This window comes from Alosa alosa, chromosome 12 (genome assembly GCF_017589495.1).
Source record: "Alosa alosa isolate M-15738 ecotype Scorff River chromosome 12, AALO_Geno_1.1, whole genome shotgun sequence".
Taxonomy (NCBI): Eukaryota; Metazoa; Chordata; class Actinopteri; order Clupeiformes; family Clupeidae; genus Alosa; species Alosa alosa.
The window spans coordinates 18,018,916-18,036,125 of record NC_063200.1 but is presented as its reverse complement, the minus strand read 5'-3'; the positions used below and the strand labels follow the sequence as shown (position 1 = coordinate 18,036,125).

The 17,210-nt window shown below is 44.8% G+C and overlaps 1 protein-coding gene across 1 annotated transcript in view; it reads left to right on the top strand.

The window, feature by feature from the left end:
- Positions 1-17,210, top strand: part of unc13bb (unc-13 homolog Bb (C. elegans)) — a 106,077-nt gene that overhangs the window by 57,439 nt on the left and 31,428 nt on the right. The window contains 11 exon segments of the mRNA XM_048259390.1: positions 2,840-2,910; positions 3,747-3,800; positions 3,848-6,120; positions 6,361-6,383; positions 8,200-8,246; positions 8,623-8,701; positions 10,302-10,376; positions 10,841-11,060; positions 12,855-13,082; positions 13,319-13,460; positions 14,825-14,994. Of these exon segments, the coding sequence (XP_048115347.1) occupies positions 2,840-2,910; positions 3,747-3,800; positions 3,848-6,120; positions 6,361-6,383; positions 8,200-8,246; positions 8,623-8,701; positions 10,302-10,376; positions 10,841-11,060; positions 12,855-13,082; positions 13,319-13,460; positions 14,825-14,994 (3,382 nt within the window).

Below are 17,210 nucleotides of genomic sequence, written 5' to 3'. Positions count from 1 at the left end.
AACAGTCTAATACCTTAACATTTTAAAGTGTTTTATTTATTTGGTCAAATGTTAGGCCACTGGTCAAATGCTACTTATGGTTGCACTGCAGAGTTGATGGTGTATGCATTTACTGGCCTGTGCATTATCATGGCAAAACACACTATCTGCACTGAACATGTATGGGGCAGAGGTTAAACCCTAGCCCTCAGTGCTTGACTATTATTGGACAGAGTAAATCCAGAACTTCAGAACTAGATTGCTATTGGTCAGGGGCTTAATTTCAGGTGGGAATTCAGGAATGATGGTGTCTGGCGGGCAAGTCTGTCCCAGTTTAAGATGATCAGGTCAGTGGCCTACCAAAAATGTGGTATGGTGGGGAATAAAGCTGCTGGACTAGATAGATAGATAGATAGATAGATAGATAGATAGATAGATAGATAGATAGATAGAGAGAGAGAGAGAGTTTGTTCTGTTCTGTTTGCATCATATAGATATATTTTACCTGAAAGTAAAATATAATCTAATAGCAGGTAGGTGGGGCCAGGAAATGCCTGAATTGCTTGTTGCCTCAACTAAACCTTTGGATTATAAAATGGCCAGAAAAGCCAATTTGAATGTGCATTGCTCCTGTACCATTTAAAGCATCCCAGGCATCGTGCCAAAAAGCGCATCCAAGGAAACAGGCTTGCCCCCACTACACACACACACACACACACACACACACACACTGTCTCAGTCACAGTGACGGATCCTGTTGGTCACCGAATCCATTTGAGAAAAGTAACAGCAGAAGCAGGCTCTGAATTTCAATGACGGCCTTCTTCGAGTGCAATCGGTGCTTAGCGCATGGGGCGACGCTCGGAAATCAAGTGGCTGCCCCTGCACAAGCAGCTAAATGCACCCCGATGTTTACCTTAATTCGATGACTCACTGGTGTTCCACAATGTCTGTGACGTGCACAAACACAATGTAACCTGCAACAATGCAAGGCTTTTTATTAGTTTATTTAGTCTGAACGCAAACTTTGACGAGAGGGTAATTGCATTTCACTGGATGACAAAAGAGTCATCTTCGTCTCCACTGACACCAGTTCACTGTGCTGTCAGCTAACCATCTGTCCTGCTACTAGTGGTGATGTGCATGTCACATCACAGCGATAAACGCACCGGCCTTCTCCACTTGCGTCAAGAATCTGCTTATCTGCAGTTTCTTAACACATTTGCAGACAGTGAGAAAAGTGGCTCCCCATGTCTTGTTTTCTTTCTGGTTTCCTGGACCTAGCTCAAAGTTTTGCTGTCCCCTAAACACTAACTTGGACGTAGAGATGTTTTCAATGGCAAAGAATGGCAAAAGAGAATTCTTCCTTTGTCTTCTCAGAGTTTGCTATCAAAGATAGTTAGATAGTAACAAAGAGTTTGCTAACAAAGAGAGTTCGATAGTAACAAAGATAGTTGCTGACAACTGATTGAAGGGACTAGACCTTTTAAGATGGTCTATAGTCATCTATTCCTCTGGTTTGTGGTGTACTGTAAGTCACACTGTGATGATCAAGACAACAGCATAGTCATTATTTTGCAGGTATCAACTTCACAATTTACTGTTGGGTTGACAAGGAAAACAATGTTGCAATTCTAGTACAATGGCTTATATTCTCAAATACTTTGTCATTGTATCCACATATTCAGTATCTTACAATACTAAAGCATCCTGACCGAGGTCAACTTCTATTACACCTCTGTTAATTATACCAGTTAAGTGACTTATCAGAGTCGTGTGTGTGTATGTGTTTTTGTGCCTATGAGCAAGTGTGTGTGTGTGTGTGTGTGTGTGTGTGTCAGCCCTTGTCTTGTCCTAGTGATATCAACAGCAAGTGCTGGAGCAAGGTGCGGATTACAGTCAACGGCATGTCACTTAACAACCCAGCACCCTGTGGCGCACACAGCTGGACTGTCGCTCTTCCTGCTACGTGTGTGTTTGTGTGTGTGTGTCTGGTGGTGGTGGTGGGTGGGTGTCTGACAACGAACACTCACTTTCTAATTGCCTTTTAGCCACCCCCCATTTTCTTCTTGCGATTGAGCATCAGTGTCCACTCTTGTGTCGTTCCAACAGAGGAGAAATAACTATACTATAAAATATGGGTGAAAATGGGATCTTCTCTTTTGCTACTTCTGCTACTGATCTTGCCTTTTAAAGCTGATGAAAATTGCATGAGGGTTTTAAGGTTATTGAAAAGGTGATTCATATGCAGTAGTAATCCAGTGCCAACCTTACAGTGCAAGACCATTTTTTCGGAATGTGACACAGGTGTCTTTTTAATAAAGACATTTGCTTTGATGAGCTCATTCACTGTAGAAGTCTTTCATGACATGGCTTTTTGCTTCCAATCATAATTGTCCCTTTTTTGCTCATAATTATCCTATTTATCTTAGCAGAGCGGAAAGTGCCTTTTTAGTGGCCCTTTGACAGAGAAATTCAAAAGCATATCGATGATGTCCTTGCGCAAATCATTGCTCCTTTGAGGTCTGATATCATTACCATGGTATTAAATTCCCTCTCGCCTTCAGATTTTTTTGTGTTAGCCAATCAAGATGCCACGATTACACCAAAGAGCCGAGTTTCTCCCCCCATTTTGATCACTTGAGAGCCCCCCCAAAACCACCACCACCCCTTGTTCTGTTCGACTGCTTCAATTAATGAACACTTAAACCCTTCAGCCCTGGCTTAATCGTTAGGTTGTTAGCCGCTCCTCGTCTCGTCTGTCCAGGCTCTGAGGGCTCCGCCAGCGCAGCCTGGTCCTCCAGGGGCACAGGAGGAGGAGAGGGATTATCCCCCTCAGTGTCCCTGTGTGTTGTGACAGGGAGCTGTCCAAAGCTGCCCTGACGTGACTCCGCTAAACAGCGGCTTCGCGAACAGCGGCGTCCGGCATCTGTAAATAGCCCGTCGGGGATGGACACGGGAGATGAACGCAAGCCCTTAGTTGAAGCGGTTCAAGTGGTGCTTAAAGGTTCACGGCACGCTTGCCTCCTGCTTTCCTCCTCTTAAAGAAACAGGGGAGGTGGGGAGGCAGTTGGATTGTACCCTACAGGCAGCTTAAGTGGGACAATGATAACGGAAATTAAAGAAAGTTTTGAACCTTTATCTAATTATTAGCATATTTTTCAGTGTGAGTTTGATGGGGATTTTTTGTTATCTGGTACTTCAAACCGTAAAATTCATATCTGCTATGCTTCGTTTGACGGGTGTCGATGAAGCCACTTTCAGAGACGGCTTTAGTGTAGTCTGATGTGACTCATGAGGATGAGTGCAGAAGTCCAGAAGCACCAAAATTGATGTGAAAATGACACTGTATTAGAAATCTTAGAATTATTTGATATTAATTGAGCACATGAATTTGAATGGTGGGAACAACTGTCAGCAAGTACTCTGATTTAAATGTTTCCTCCTAGGATCATTAAAAATATTGTTCTTGTAACACTTAGAAAGGAATTAAGTAGTTTACAGTCTTGTCAAGATCCAGCTCTTATATTAAAGAGTATATGTTTTAGTATGCTTGACATACAGTACTACTGTTAGGCTATGTATGAGAAAGAGTACTCTTTGATAAAACACTCAACTGCTGTTCTTTTGCCTCTCAGGTGATATGGCTGTTCCTCTGGCTCCCTTACTTCAGAGTCCCTGGGTGCTAGCTGACCGCTAGCACAGAGCCCCAGGGCGCTAGTTAGCCCTTAGCGGGTGTGTCTCTTCTTCATCGGTATGTTCTCCAGGAGCAACAGTAATGGACACGATGACACAGATGCCACGGGAATCCCCCCAAACAAGTGGGCCAAGAAAAGGGATCTGGTCAAAAACAAGACCCAGAGCCCTAAAATGGGACCCGGCTTCAGAAAAAAGATCCAGAAGTTTTTAAATGGTCCCGGGGAACAGCCCATACACAACTCACAATATACCCCTATGGAGCTGGAGGAGGAGGAGGAGGAGTGGAGGAGGACGTCACTTTATGCAAGCCGAGACGTAGACCCACCAGCTATCACTCAGGCATGCGGTCTATGCCCAATGGCCACAGTCGTGTTTGTGCCTCCAGTAAGTCCTTCATCGGAGAGGTGGAGCTAAATCGGGAGGGAAATGTCAGGATACCATGCACTATCCAACACAATGGGCCCATGGCAGATCAGCAGGGGTCAGGGGAGGAGAGCAGCTCGGACTATGTTGACCAAGGAAAGACTGCGGAAGCCACTCTGAGCCCTAGAAGAAGAAGCACTGGAAGAGAGGAAGAGATGGAAGAGAGGCTCAGGGCAACAACGCGAGAAGGGTCGAGCACTATAGTCGAGCATATTCTGAAAGAGCTGCAGGGCATCAATAAAATTCAGGAAGAAATCTCCGACCTCAGGCAGTACCTGTCCTCTGTCAAGGGCTCTGTGGATGAAGTGTCGTGTTGTGTTGACGCTGTGTTGACAGAGATTGAGGAGATGTACACAGGAAATGCTTATGGTCCCCACATGTCTCCAAGAACAATGGGACGTCATGCAAGTCCCCGTAGACCGGTAGCCACCCTACCGAGGAGACACAGCAGCCCACCTGTTAACCAGTACACCTTCCCCAAGGATAAGGAAAGAGCAATAGAGAGAGCCTTGCAGCAGAAGAGAGAGGTTGTAGCGTCTTACCAAGGTGTGGCTGCCGCCACAAGGCAATGGCCTGAACGAGCATCCTCACCTCGCAGCTCAGGGTCTCCAGTTTCAGGAGGTCATACATCCCGGCTCCCTTACCTGGATAGGCGGTACGCTGCAGACTTCCAGAGCACTAGCTCGCTATCCTCCTGCCCCAGCTGCAGGGCTGCGAGACGGGAGGACCAATATCGCTCGAGGAGCGCAGGCCTGCCAGCCAGCGCGAGCGAATATGGTGCATGGAGTGGCGAAGCCGGGTGGAGCGAAGAGGACGCCTGTTCCTGCCACTGTAGCCTGGAAGAGGGCGAGACTTGTCGAGGGTCAGACACCGGCGATGGATACACTGGTGCGGACACCAGCAGTACTCCGGGTCACTCGTCTCGGAGCAGCTCCGAGCACCTTTCCCTGCTCTTCGGACGGTACTACGACTCCGCGTCGAGCTCTTCAAGTGTAGTGGACTGGAAGGCGCCAAGGGCGCAATCGTTGGCGGGCGTGGAGTGTGACTGCACCCCCAACTGCCCTTACTCCCGCAGCTCCGGGTACCACACTATAGATGCGTATGCAGATGATCTTGGCAGCGGTCCCTCCAGGAGTCTCAGTCACTCCACGGTGGCACTGACCGACTACGATGCACACTCGACCTGTGAGCGTTGCCTCTCAGCGGAGCGTCTGGACGCGGACTCTGCCGAGAGTACCGAGAGGGAGTGGCCCGAGCGGGTTCCGTGTCAGGATGCCAGTGAGGAGGACTGGGGGAACACGCCGGAGGACCCCGAGATCGAGAGCCCCAACGCGGAGTATGATGTGAAGAAGCTGGGGCACGCCATGACGACCTTTAGATCAGCCCTGCACGGAGCTATGAAGGAACTCGACGCGCCCGACTCCCATGGGTACCCTTATGACGAGACCCTATCAGACACTGCGTCAGTTGATGGCTACCCTCAGAGAGCCCTCAGAGAGCCTCTTGAAGACAAGCATGCTATGCGAAGGGAGGGGAGAGGGCATCCCAGAAATGTCTTTGATGTCTCCCCCTCGCTGCCTCAGCTGGACCAAGTCAGTGAAGCCTCCCTCAGGCTGGATGACCACCATAATCAAGGGGTATCAGAGGATCAAGCTTATGCCCATCAAACACTCAGTGCCCCCGAGTCCCCTGTGAGCCCGGCCTACCCTCGCTGCGCCCATAAAGGGAGCCTCTCCTTTGAACAGTCTCCCAGTAGGAGAGTTCGCCATGGAGACCCACAGTCTTACACTCCGGAATGTCCATCAGAAGTCAACGCAGAGAGGGTGGGGCTGGACTCAGAGGGGGTGGAGCCTAATCTGGAGATGACAGAGGGAAGTCCGGACAGGGCTGTTTTTGCCCAGTCAAAGTGGCAGAGCAGCTTTAAGGAGGTTCTCAAGGAAAAAAAAGAAACCAGGCGTCGACTGTCAAGGACTGGACAAGATTCCAAGTCCATATTTTCTGATGAAGAATCTTATCTAGGTATAAATTAGAGCAAGATTTGTGTACTTCAAACTCTTTTAAATACTTTAAATTCTGTGATACATTTGTCTGTGTGTACTCATTAAAGCATAAAACCTTTGTGTGGTAGCTGTGGTCCTACAGTAGAGGCAGCAGTATTATTTATTTATTTATTCATTCATTTATTTATTTATTTATTTATTTATTTATTTATTTACTTCTCTGAATGTCACAGACCTTTTTTGTCTTTCTTTTCCACAGAGGGAAGTAAAGAAGACGTTCAGGTTACTATGCATGGGTTACTATGGTTACTATGCATGGCGTTTTTGCTAATTGTAGCCCAATTTACTGAAGCCCAACTATTAACAGAGTTTGTAGAATGCAGAATGAGTTTGATCAAACTAAAAGATGTTGTGTCCTCTCTGTGCTTTAGTAAATTGATTACACCCCATAGATTTTATAGCACTAGCAAATGGCAAATATGCGTATAACTTTGATATCAGATCTATTTCAAAGTAGCACCATATCCATTTATAACACAATCTGTTTTTTCAGATTAGTGTTCCTTTTCTTTGTCATTGGCCAGCCCATTTATTTGTGCTATCCTTTATGCATAGAATAAATGACTGCATGTACTGTCTGTATGTGTGTATGTCTCCTGCCACGAAATTGTTGTAATGGTCTACATATTTTTTTTTCTCATCCTCTCGACCAATACTCTGTTTTTTTGGGAGAACAGTGGGTAAAACTGGGCTGTGTGCGTCAGTGCAAGTCTGTGGGTTTGCCTGTTGTGATCTCTTTGATCTGCTGTCGCGGTTTCCAGAGTTTTACTGTAAGTTTGGTGCTGTTGTGCGAGTGGCACTCTGAAACGAATTAAAGCCTCTCTCTCTCTTTCTTTCTCTCTCTCTCTCTCTCTCTCTCTCTCTCTCTCTCTCTCTCTCTCTCTCTCTCTTGCTGCCTGGTTGCCTCATATGATGGTGAGAGAGCTCACAGGGCCTCAGTGAGAGATAGAGAGATGAAGAAAGGGAGACAGGAAGAGAGGCAGAGATAGAGAGAGAGACAGAGAGTGAGGGAGCGGACTGCTTTGGGACTGGGTGTCGCTGCAGGCCCTTCTTGCTCCCCGTAGCTGTGTTCGTCTGCAAGGAGCCCGGGATTGCTGGCACTGATGAAACAGTTTACCTCAGAGGGTGAAACACCACAAACACATCACGGCTTGTTTACCCGCCTGTCCCGTTGTCCCGGTTTTTTTTTTTTGCTGTCTTTTGCAGTGATGGGGCTTGTTTGCCTCCCTCGCTGCAGGAAAACTTCTAAGATCTGCCTAAGTCCGTCTCTCTCTCCGTAAGATTCCCCTCACAAACTTTCTCTATCTAGACAGGGAGAAAAACACTCTTCTGTGTTGAAGCGCACACTTTGACCAGCTATCAAATGTGACATGCTCTGACTGCACATCTGCAACCTCTGGCAGAGCCGAGGCTGACGGCATATCCAGGCTTCCCCAAGTGGCTGTCACTTGTCATGTTTTGCTCGCATCAAAGTTCTGCCAGAAAAAGCACATGTTGATCAAAATTCTGACAGCTCTGTTTCTGGCCTTTTTCTTTCCCCCAAGAGGCACTAGTAGAAAAAGAAAGATGCTGCGTTTGCATATAACCTGTGGTTTGCCAGAGCTGTTTGATCACTAAAAGTGGAAACCAGAGTCGGAAGGATGTGAGCTGTACCTGTTCCATACGAGCTCTGTTTGAGAATAAAGGTGCTACGACTATAGTCAAGTTTTACTTGAACCTTCGCTTGACACATTCTCCGAAACTTGATTAAGATAACTTTTCTTGAAACAGATTATATCTTTCATCACCTAACTCTTCCCCATTCTCTTACTGTATGTGGTAGGCGTTCCGCACCACTATGTGGTATGTCTAGTTCAACAGGGTGTTGTTTGTTTCTGTTTATGTGGATTAAAGTGAAACTCAATCAATCATTCCCCTTTTTTTCTATATACTGTACCTAAGCATGCAGGTCAGTTTGTAATTTGGTGTGACGTTAAAGCAGTATATTGTATGTTTGCCTCTAAGCCAAAAGTTTATTAATGATTAATGAACTATACAGGGCCATGAAAATGGAGACAACTCCAAGCAAGCCTGGGTCAAAGCAGGGTAAGTCCACTTTGTCTTAAAAATATATTCTGGTTCAATCTGTAATCATCAGTAGAAAATATTAGTTCTATTTGTTAACAAAAAAAAGGACTTCAGCTAACACGCATAATAATGGTAATAGAGGCTAAGCTACCATCATCAGAACATGCCTCAACTATTTTATGTAGACCTACTGAATAGAAGTTACTTGTTAAGTTGGGGATGACCATATAAGCTGTGAATAAACTTTTAATAACAACTTTTAATCGCTGTTAATCACTACTACTATACAAAATATATAGAAGTTACTCATACTTGCTGTGCTTGTTTAGTCCATCCCGGTTTTTTTATATCAGTGGGTGAGCACTTCTCTGATGTTCAGTGTGATTTCTTTCAGGGGTGGCAGTGGACTGTTTGGGATTGATAGCATGCCAGACCTGCGCAAGAAGAAGCACATCCCTCTGGTCAGCGATGTGGTGAGTGTTCACTCCTCCAGACTTGGTCATTCGTAACACTCTTCATTGAACATTGTAGATATGATCTGTGTTACTTTCAAGTCATGGAGTTTACCAGGTTTTCATTTCACTGCTAGCTGTAGGCTATACTGTTATACTGTGCTGTATTTGACAGACAAATAAATCTCTTAACTTGAATCTTGAACTGCAAAAAGAATAATGCTCTGACACTCTCTTGAATGCAACCTTTCACCCTGGTCAGGCTATGGTAAGTGTGTACTCAAAAAAACCCTGCCCTGGTCTCCCACTCTTCACTGGTTGTGGGAACAGCTCTATATTAAGTGACACAAAGAGTTTACAAGTAGCTGTTGTGTAATGCTGTTTGCAATAACAGTATTACACTAGCATTATACAAATACATGGAGTTATCAGAACAACCTAAGGGTTCGGTTGAGCTCCGATTGAATCCTTAGGCCATTTAAACAATATTGCTCCACCAAATATTTATATCTTGTACAATATTATGTTTTTGAGTTAGCATGATAGTTCATCTGTTCTGACATGTATTTGCAGTCTACTTGCAGGTTACTTAATATAAGAAAATATGGGACCATTATTTCTCCCCTCTCCATTCCAGATATTATTTCCCAATTGTTTTTTTTTTCAACTCTCCTGCACAGTAATGTTGAAGCTATACCACTAACATAGACACAGGGCTAGATAATGTAACACACTTTGAGTTGTGTAACACCCCATGGCTTCTAGTCTTTAGTACCTCAGCTGGTTGTTTTTTCTTAGTTTCTCTCTCTCCCCCCTTAACCACAAACTACTATTACCCTAATAATAGTCCTATCCTAATAACTATTATCCTATTATACTAACTATTCTGGAGAAGAGGCTAGCAAAGGGGCTAGTGCTAACATTATTGTTGTCCTGTTTCGTTGTTCCTTTCCTTCCCTCTCAGGAAGGGTGATAACCCTGTGTCATTGGTCTGAGTTATTAACCCATTAACCCCTTCGTTAAACATTCATTTGTGGGTTTGCATTGGGATGTGTGTCCAAGGCTGTGGGATAATGGGTTGTCAATGGGATGTTACTGATACATTATTGAGTTTGAAAAAATATTTATTTCTATTAAGCTTTACATTAAGGTTCCATTAGCAAGAAAATATTCAATAAAGACTACTTTTAGTTTTTACAGAACTCCAATTTACTCTGAGGTTTGTGTTGTAATGGATTAAATTTATCAAAACAAATGTGCTTTTAACACATCTCTATGTCCAGATAGGGTCAACACAATTTGTGTTGTTTTCTAACACATTTGTTTTAAGAATGTAGATATTTTAGATATCAGGTATAATTGATCAGTTACCCTAAACCACAAGCGTAACTATTTAACAATAGTTAAAGTTCACTTTTGTTCATGGTAATTAACTAAAGATAACTAAAGATATTAAGTAACCTTAATATAAAGTATTTATTCATTCATTTACTTACACATTTACCCACATGTAAAGACTCACATGGTGTTGGTGTTTAAAATGAAATTAAATGAATGAATGAATGAATGAATCTGATGATGTTGCTGATGCGGTTGCCCTAACAACCTGTATGATGTGCAGTCCCTGGTGCAGGCCAGAAAGGCTGGGATTGCCTCGGCCATGGCCTCCCGCTCCTCCATCAAGGACGAGGAACTGGTGAGTGGTGGTGTCTGTTTGTGTGTGATACAAAACACCTTAGATCATTTAATCTTAGATTAAACCAAGGCTTAGATTGAATTTGAGATGTAGTTATTACTTATTAGATAGTACAAGTTGTTAACTAACAAATATTACTATATCTAAGTCCTTTTTATAAATTACAAAAAGTTGCATAAATCTCATAATAGTCACTCACTCCCTGTCTACCATCCTGATGTCTGTCCCTGTCTGTTTCTCTCTCTCTCTCTCTCTCTCTCTCTCTCTCTCTCTCTCTCTCTCTCTCTCTCTCTCTTTCTTTCTCTTTCTATTTCTCTTTCTCTTTCTGTTCTGTTTCCCTCTCCTCTTTATGTGTATTTCTCTCTGTCTGTGTGTTTTCATATGTGTTTGGTGTTTGTTGTTGATATGTGTTTTGTTGTTGTTTGTTGTCGTCTCCCTTGGTCCCTCTCCGGTCCATCCCACAGAAGACCCATGTGTACAAGAAGACGCTGCAGGCTCTCATCTACCCTATCTCCTGCACCACGCCGCACAACTTTGAGGTGTGGACGGCCACCACGCCCACCTACTGCTACGAGTGCGAGGGCCTGCTCTGGGGCATCGCCCGGCAGGGCATGCGCTGCTCCGAGTGCGGCGTCAAGTGCCACGAGAAGTGCCAGGAGCTCCTTAACGCCGACTGCCTCCAGCGTGAGTCCCAGGGGAAGGAGGGGGACAGAGGGGGAGGGCGAGAGTGAAAAACAGTTTGGCAAAGGGGGACAGAGAGGGAGTTTGAGGGAGAGAGAGAGACCATGAGGTATCGAGGGAGGAAGACAGACAGCAAAAGGAGAGAGGAGATCTAGGTGGAAAGAGAGAGAGAGAAAGATAGAAAAATAGAAAGAGAGACAGATAGAGACCATGATTGAGGGAGGGAGGGAGACAGGTAGGGAGGGAGAGAGACAGAGTTGGAGAGGGTGATAGCAAAAGGAGAGAGGAGGAGAGAGCCAGGGAGAAGACAGAGAGGTAGAGAAATATTGAGAAGTAGAGAGATAGACAGGAAGAGACAGTAAGGGAAAGAGGATGGGAATTTAAACATGTCAAGGTGGCTCAGAAGGTATTACTTCACATCAAGATCTAGGGCAGAACCAAAACTCTGTCAGCACTGTTCCTAAACAAAGCCCGCTACTGCACACGTATACGAGGCCAGGTGCAAGCTGAATGTAGGAAAATGAAATGATCCTGGAGTGATTAGGGGAAAAGGACTATTATGTACATTATAAACATTTACGTTTATGTTTTTTTTTGCGTTTGTTCAAAGCGACTTACAATGATGAAATAAACATGACATTACCATAAAATGAATAGCTTTTTAGTAAAGTCATTTTGCCTAAACAAAAGAAAATATTAATAGACTAAATAGAATGAAGAGACATGTATAGACGAGGGGGTATGGAGAGGGGGGAAAGAAAGCTGTTAAGGCAGAGAGAAACATCGTGGCTAGACAGCCAAGAGACATTGAGAGGGGTTAGAGGGATAGATGGTGGTTTCATAGCTCGTTAATGGAGCACTTGTCCTTCATTTAAATGCTACCTCCAAGGGCTACGGGCCACACAGGACTGCCGTCCATCACAGGACTTCACCTTCATCTCGAAAAGGGGGAACCAACTCAGTGTGTCTCTCTCTGTCTCTCTGTCTGTGAATGTCTGGGTCCCAGCAAGCAGCTAGATAATAACCGGCTCCGGTCCGAACCTAGACCAAATCTGGCCCATGTTTGGGTCTAGGATACTATCTGGGCACTGTCTTGGGCCCTGCTTTTGTCGGCAGAGCAGAATTATCCAAATGGAAATCTCCCACCAGCTTTGGCCGAGAATGACAGGTCCATTAGGCTGTGCATCAGAAATATGATTTAGAGGGAACCTTCGGAGAGAAGACGTCCAGTCTTTTTCTCTGTTTCCTCAAACCCAGAGACTATGGCTTTCCGTAATGAACCCACCTGTCATGTCTGTCAGAGTTTTGTTTACCGAGTTCGAGACGCTTCTTAATTACATTTGATATGGCCCGTCCAGCAGCGATGGTGATTTATATTTTATTCATGATGTTTGTGATTGATGTTACATTACATAATGTTTTCCCTTAACAATACGCTAACCTTCTCTGTCAGCTGTGTTTACCTCTCTGGCTAAATGCAGATGAATTAATGTAAAGGTTTTTTTATTTTTTAAATCTAATTTGGTTATCCATTTATTCTTCTTTTTTGCAGTTTACTTGGCTGCCCTTTCATTTAATGACTTTATGGTGTGAAAGTTTTTGTATTAAAATATGACATTCAGGTTTTTTTGTCTGAGTGTGTAAAAAGAAATTAGGTGAAGTAGCTGATGTAGTCATATATTTCTACTCACCTGTTATTGTATGTTCTTTAAATATTTTTTGCATTGACAAATGTCCTTTATTTGTACCATGTGAATAATGTGTAAACATCTGTGTGTGTGTGTGTGTGTCGAATAGGCGCTGCGGAGAAGAGTTCCAAGCACGGGGCCGAGGACCGCACCCAGAACATCATAATGGCCATGAAGGACCGCATGAAGATCCGAGAGAGGAACAAGCCGGAGATCTTCGACATGATCCGCGACGTCTTTGTGGCCAGCAAGTCCCTCCACGGGCAGCAGATGAAAAGCATCAAGCAGAGTGTGCTGGACGGGACCTCCAAGTGGTCGGCCAAGATCACCATAACAGGTACAGGCAACCAGTCAGCCCTGCACTGGTCAAACACTGTCCCATCAGTTTACCCTTTATTTATATATATACTGTATATATTATTACTGTGGATATGCATTCTCACTCACCGCATACTTACATGATGTACTTGCATACTCATACTGTACTGTACACACTCTCTTACATAAACATAAACAAACAGTGCACTTTATCATCAGGCTGATGTCCTGTGATGGTCTTTTTCTCCCCTGCAGTTGTGTGTGCCCAGGGACTGCAGGCCAAAGACAAGACGGGCTCCAGTGACCCCTATGTCACGGTGCAAGTGGGCAAGACCAAGAAGAGGACCAAGACCATCTATGGCAACCTCAACCCTGTCTGGGAAGAGAAGTACCACTTGTGAGTCCCCACCACCCACACACACATATTACAGAGAGTGCACCACCACACCTGAGAGGTTTTAGGGAGTTTGTCCCACTTTTGTGTCCATAGGCATGGGTTACGTTACTCAATCTTGGTCAGCACTCTAAAATCTTTGATCATATTTTGAGGAGGGCATTCTGGGAGAATATCAGGGGTAAGAATGGTTGAGCTTATTTCTGTGGAAATTGAAGTGCTTATGAAGTTCTGATGGGAATGTGATCTGTGCATCTGCTCCAAGCCCTTGGAGGTGATGTAAATGACAGCTATTATGACTAAGGGAAAATTACATTTCCACTCTTTTCCCTGGTGTCTGGGTCAGTAAGCAGAATAATTAACTTCACTTGCATCAGTATAATGTTGGTATGGAGTGCTCAAACACACACGTACAGATTTTGCATATTCAAAATACTATACATACACAGACTCTTTGTCAGACATTGATAAAACATGGACAATGTTGAAGCAGAGCAGTTATAGCAGTTACTGAGCAAGAGCAGGGTGAAATGATCTCACCTGGCCAGCCAAGGACTCCAGTACAGATGTGGTCCTGATTTGGCCCTGATGTTTCTCTGACGCCGCCTTGAACATGTGGACTTATCCTAAGGCAGGAATCACACTGACCAGCGGCAAATGGGAGATTTACTTGTGTTTGTTCTGGTTCGGCAGCAGAACGATTTCTACCTCCGGCATTATGCTAGTGACAAAAAAGCTGAGCTCAAGACTTGGTTCAACTTTCAGAATGTAACGTGAGGCTCCTCAATGTCAGTTAGTATCCAAGGAACATTTCAGACATTCTGACCGATCAAAGCTGTACATTTTTAAAGGGGCGAGACGTTTCTTTCCATTGTACACAAATGAGTACTTAACATCACTTAGCAACGAGATAGAACTTTGTTTGAATGAACTGCGTTGCGTTATGGTTTGCGGTTAGCACTTCAGTATATACTGTAATCCTCACCTAACCCTAAAACCTTTATTCAGTCCTGAGTGCCCTGATGGGCCCTGAGGGCTCTGATCTGGGCCTGATTCGGCCCCAATGTGGCCCAGATATGACAGGCCCACAAATGCCCGCTGTTTCTCTGGCCTCCCCACAGTGAGTCTGCACACTTCTCAATTCTTTCCTTTTCTTGTGTTTTATTTTGGCTTAGAATAACGTTTCGACCTTGGTCCTCTTCAGATAAAGGTCGAAACGTTATTCTAAGACAAGTATGGGAACATAAAACACAAGAAAGGGAAGAATTGAAAAGTGTGTGGACTCCTTTTTTAAGTATTTTTTGACAGATTTTGACCAACACCTGGGTTGTGCAAAATGGCCTTTTCTAACTAAACGTTTCCCACAGTGAGTGCCACAACTCGTCGGATCGCATCAAGGTGCGTGTGTGGGACGAGGACGATGACATCAAGTCCCGTGTGAAGCAACGCCTGAAGAGGGAGTCGGATGACTTCCTGGGTCAGAGCATCATCGAAGTGCGCACCCTCAGCGGTGAGATGGACGTGTGGTACAACCTGGGTGAGTACTGACTTATGTTAGCTGTGTGCGTGCGCGTGCGTGTTTTATCTGTATCTCATTATGTGCCTATGATATATCACTTTCAGATAGTTTTTAGTGATGTTTGTTTGTGCGTGCGTGTGGTGTGTGTTTGTGGTGTTTCAGCCAGTTTGTGCATTCTTATGTACTGACTTGTCTGTAAGTGGACTCTTGTCCTACTCATTTGTGCCTTGAGCAATGTCTAGGCCTTTCTTCTGCTGTTTTTGTATTTTGGTGCGTGTGTATTTTTGTGTGTGTGTGTGTGTGTGTGTGTGTGTGTGTATATATGAGTGTGTTTCTAAATAAGTATGTTTGTGTGTGTGTGGGGGGGTGGAACTGGATAGATGGTCTGTGTGTGTGTGTGTGTGTGTGTGCATGTGTGTGTGTTTTTGGAGGGGGTGGGCCAGTTGTTCTTTGTCAGTACTCACTCTTAAGGGTTTTCCCTCAACCGAGAAAAAGCTGACATTTGTCCAAGACACGCAACTCGCAACTCTCTGCTGCACAGTCCTGCACCCCACACTCTACAGTGGCCAGGGCTGCATGGTCTGTTTCCCCACCCCAGTCCTCACCATCCCCCAAGAACCACCGTCCTCATTTCCAGCGCTTCAGCCCACACACAGGCTAGGAATTAATAACTAATGAAGATTTCTTCCACTGAAACTCACAGATATATTGGAAAAGATATTTCCACCCTTTCTTTTTCCTGCAAGAACCAATCTCTCTCTCTCTCTCTCTCACACACTCTCACTCTCTCTCTCGTGCTTTGCACAGCTCATGAGGCAGAAATTTCATTACGGCATAAGTGTCTTTTTACTATTACATTTTCTTTTCTTTTATTAAATCAACGTGTCCTCCAGTAACCTTGGCCGACGCCAAGTCGCCCGCCTCCCTCTCACCTCAACCCCATTTCTCAGCTTTTCTTAGTCAAAAGCCCCCTCCGTCACCTCGCCTTCCTCTCCCCTAGCTACATCAAAGAAGTCCCAGAAGGCCGCCTTCCGCCCCTGAGCACAGAGAGGGAGAGAAAAAAAGAGAGGAAGTGACACGCTTAGGGTTCTGGGGACATTTGAATGTAGGGAATATTACAAAGGGATGGTTTCTTACTCTGCTGAGAATAGCTTAGTAGGGTGAGTGCTAGCCAAGCCTGAAGTAGTCCACCTCCAGTTCCCTCCCAAAAAGAGAGATTTGACGGATCTCTAGCGGATCTGGATCTGTTTGACCATCTTCTGGAAACGGTCTCAACCCTCTCCATCAGCACCATCTCGTAGGAGTATGACCGCTTGTGAGTTCCTACACGTTGTGGAGCTTCACAATACTTCAGCATTCTTCAAGTGTGTGTGTGTGTGTGTGTGTGTGTGTGTGTGTGTGTGTGTGGTGTGAGCTGGTTTCCTAATCTATTCTGCTCCAAATGTAAGATGCGCAGCATTGTTACAAATGTGGGACGCCTCCCCATCGATCCTGCTTTAAATGCAGGGTGCCTCCATAAGGTGCCCCTCGCTGTCTTTGCACAGCACTGAAGACTCCATTACCCACGTGCCCCGGGGTTTCAAATGCTCTTTTTCTCCTCGGCCAATTACCAATGCCTCTCGGCATTCTCTGAAGACAGAGGAGACTGTCTGCTCCTGTTCCCAGTCCCTGAAGCTCCCAAGGCTGGCAGTTGGCCCTCCCTAAATGCCCCCTTCTCTTTATCCTCTTTATCCTCTTCATCCTCTTCATCGTCCTTCATTAGCATCAGTAAGATGTTCATGAGGAGTTGGGATGTCAGTCGCCTGGCTGCCGCACTGAATTTATGAATGCAGGATTATTTTTTTTTTATTCTGTCCTCATTTTTATTTTCCAATGATGAAGATGGTAGATTGCACCAGTACCAATAGGTCACCATCACCACGGCACTTACACAGCCTCCCTGTAGTCCTCAAGAGAGTTAGAAACTAGCAATGAAGCTGCGTAATATCTTTCTCTCTCTCTCTCTCTCGCTCCTCCCTCTCCCTGTTATTCCTGTTAATCCCTATTCACCCCTCTCTCTCTCTCTCTCTCTCTCTCTCTCTCTCTCTCTCTCTCTCTCTCTCTCTCTCTCTCTCTCACTTTCTCTATCCCCTCCCCCTAGACATGCCTTCTCTTCTTCTCTTGTGTGATTACTATGTAGCGTGAGTCGGAAATCGACTGCTCTGTCGACACGTACAAATTACCCTAATAATGTG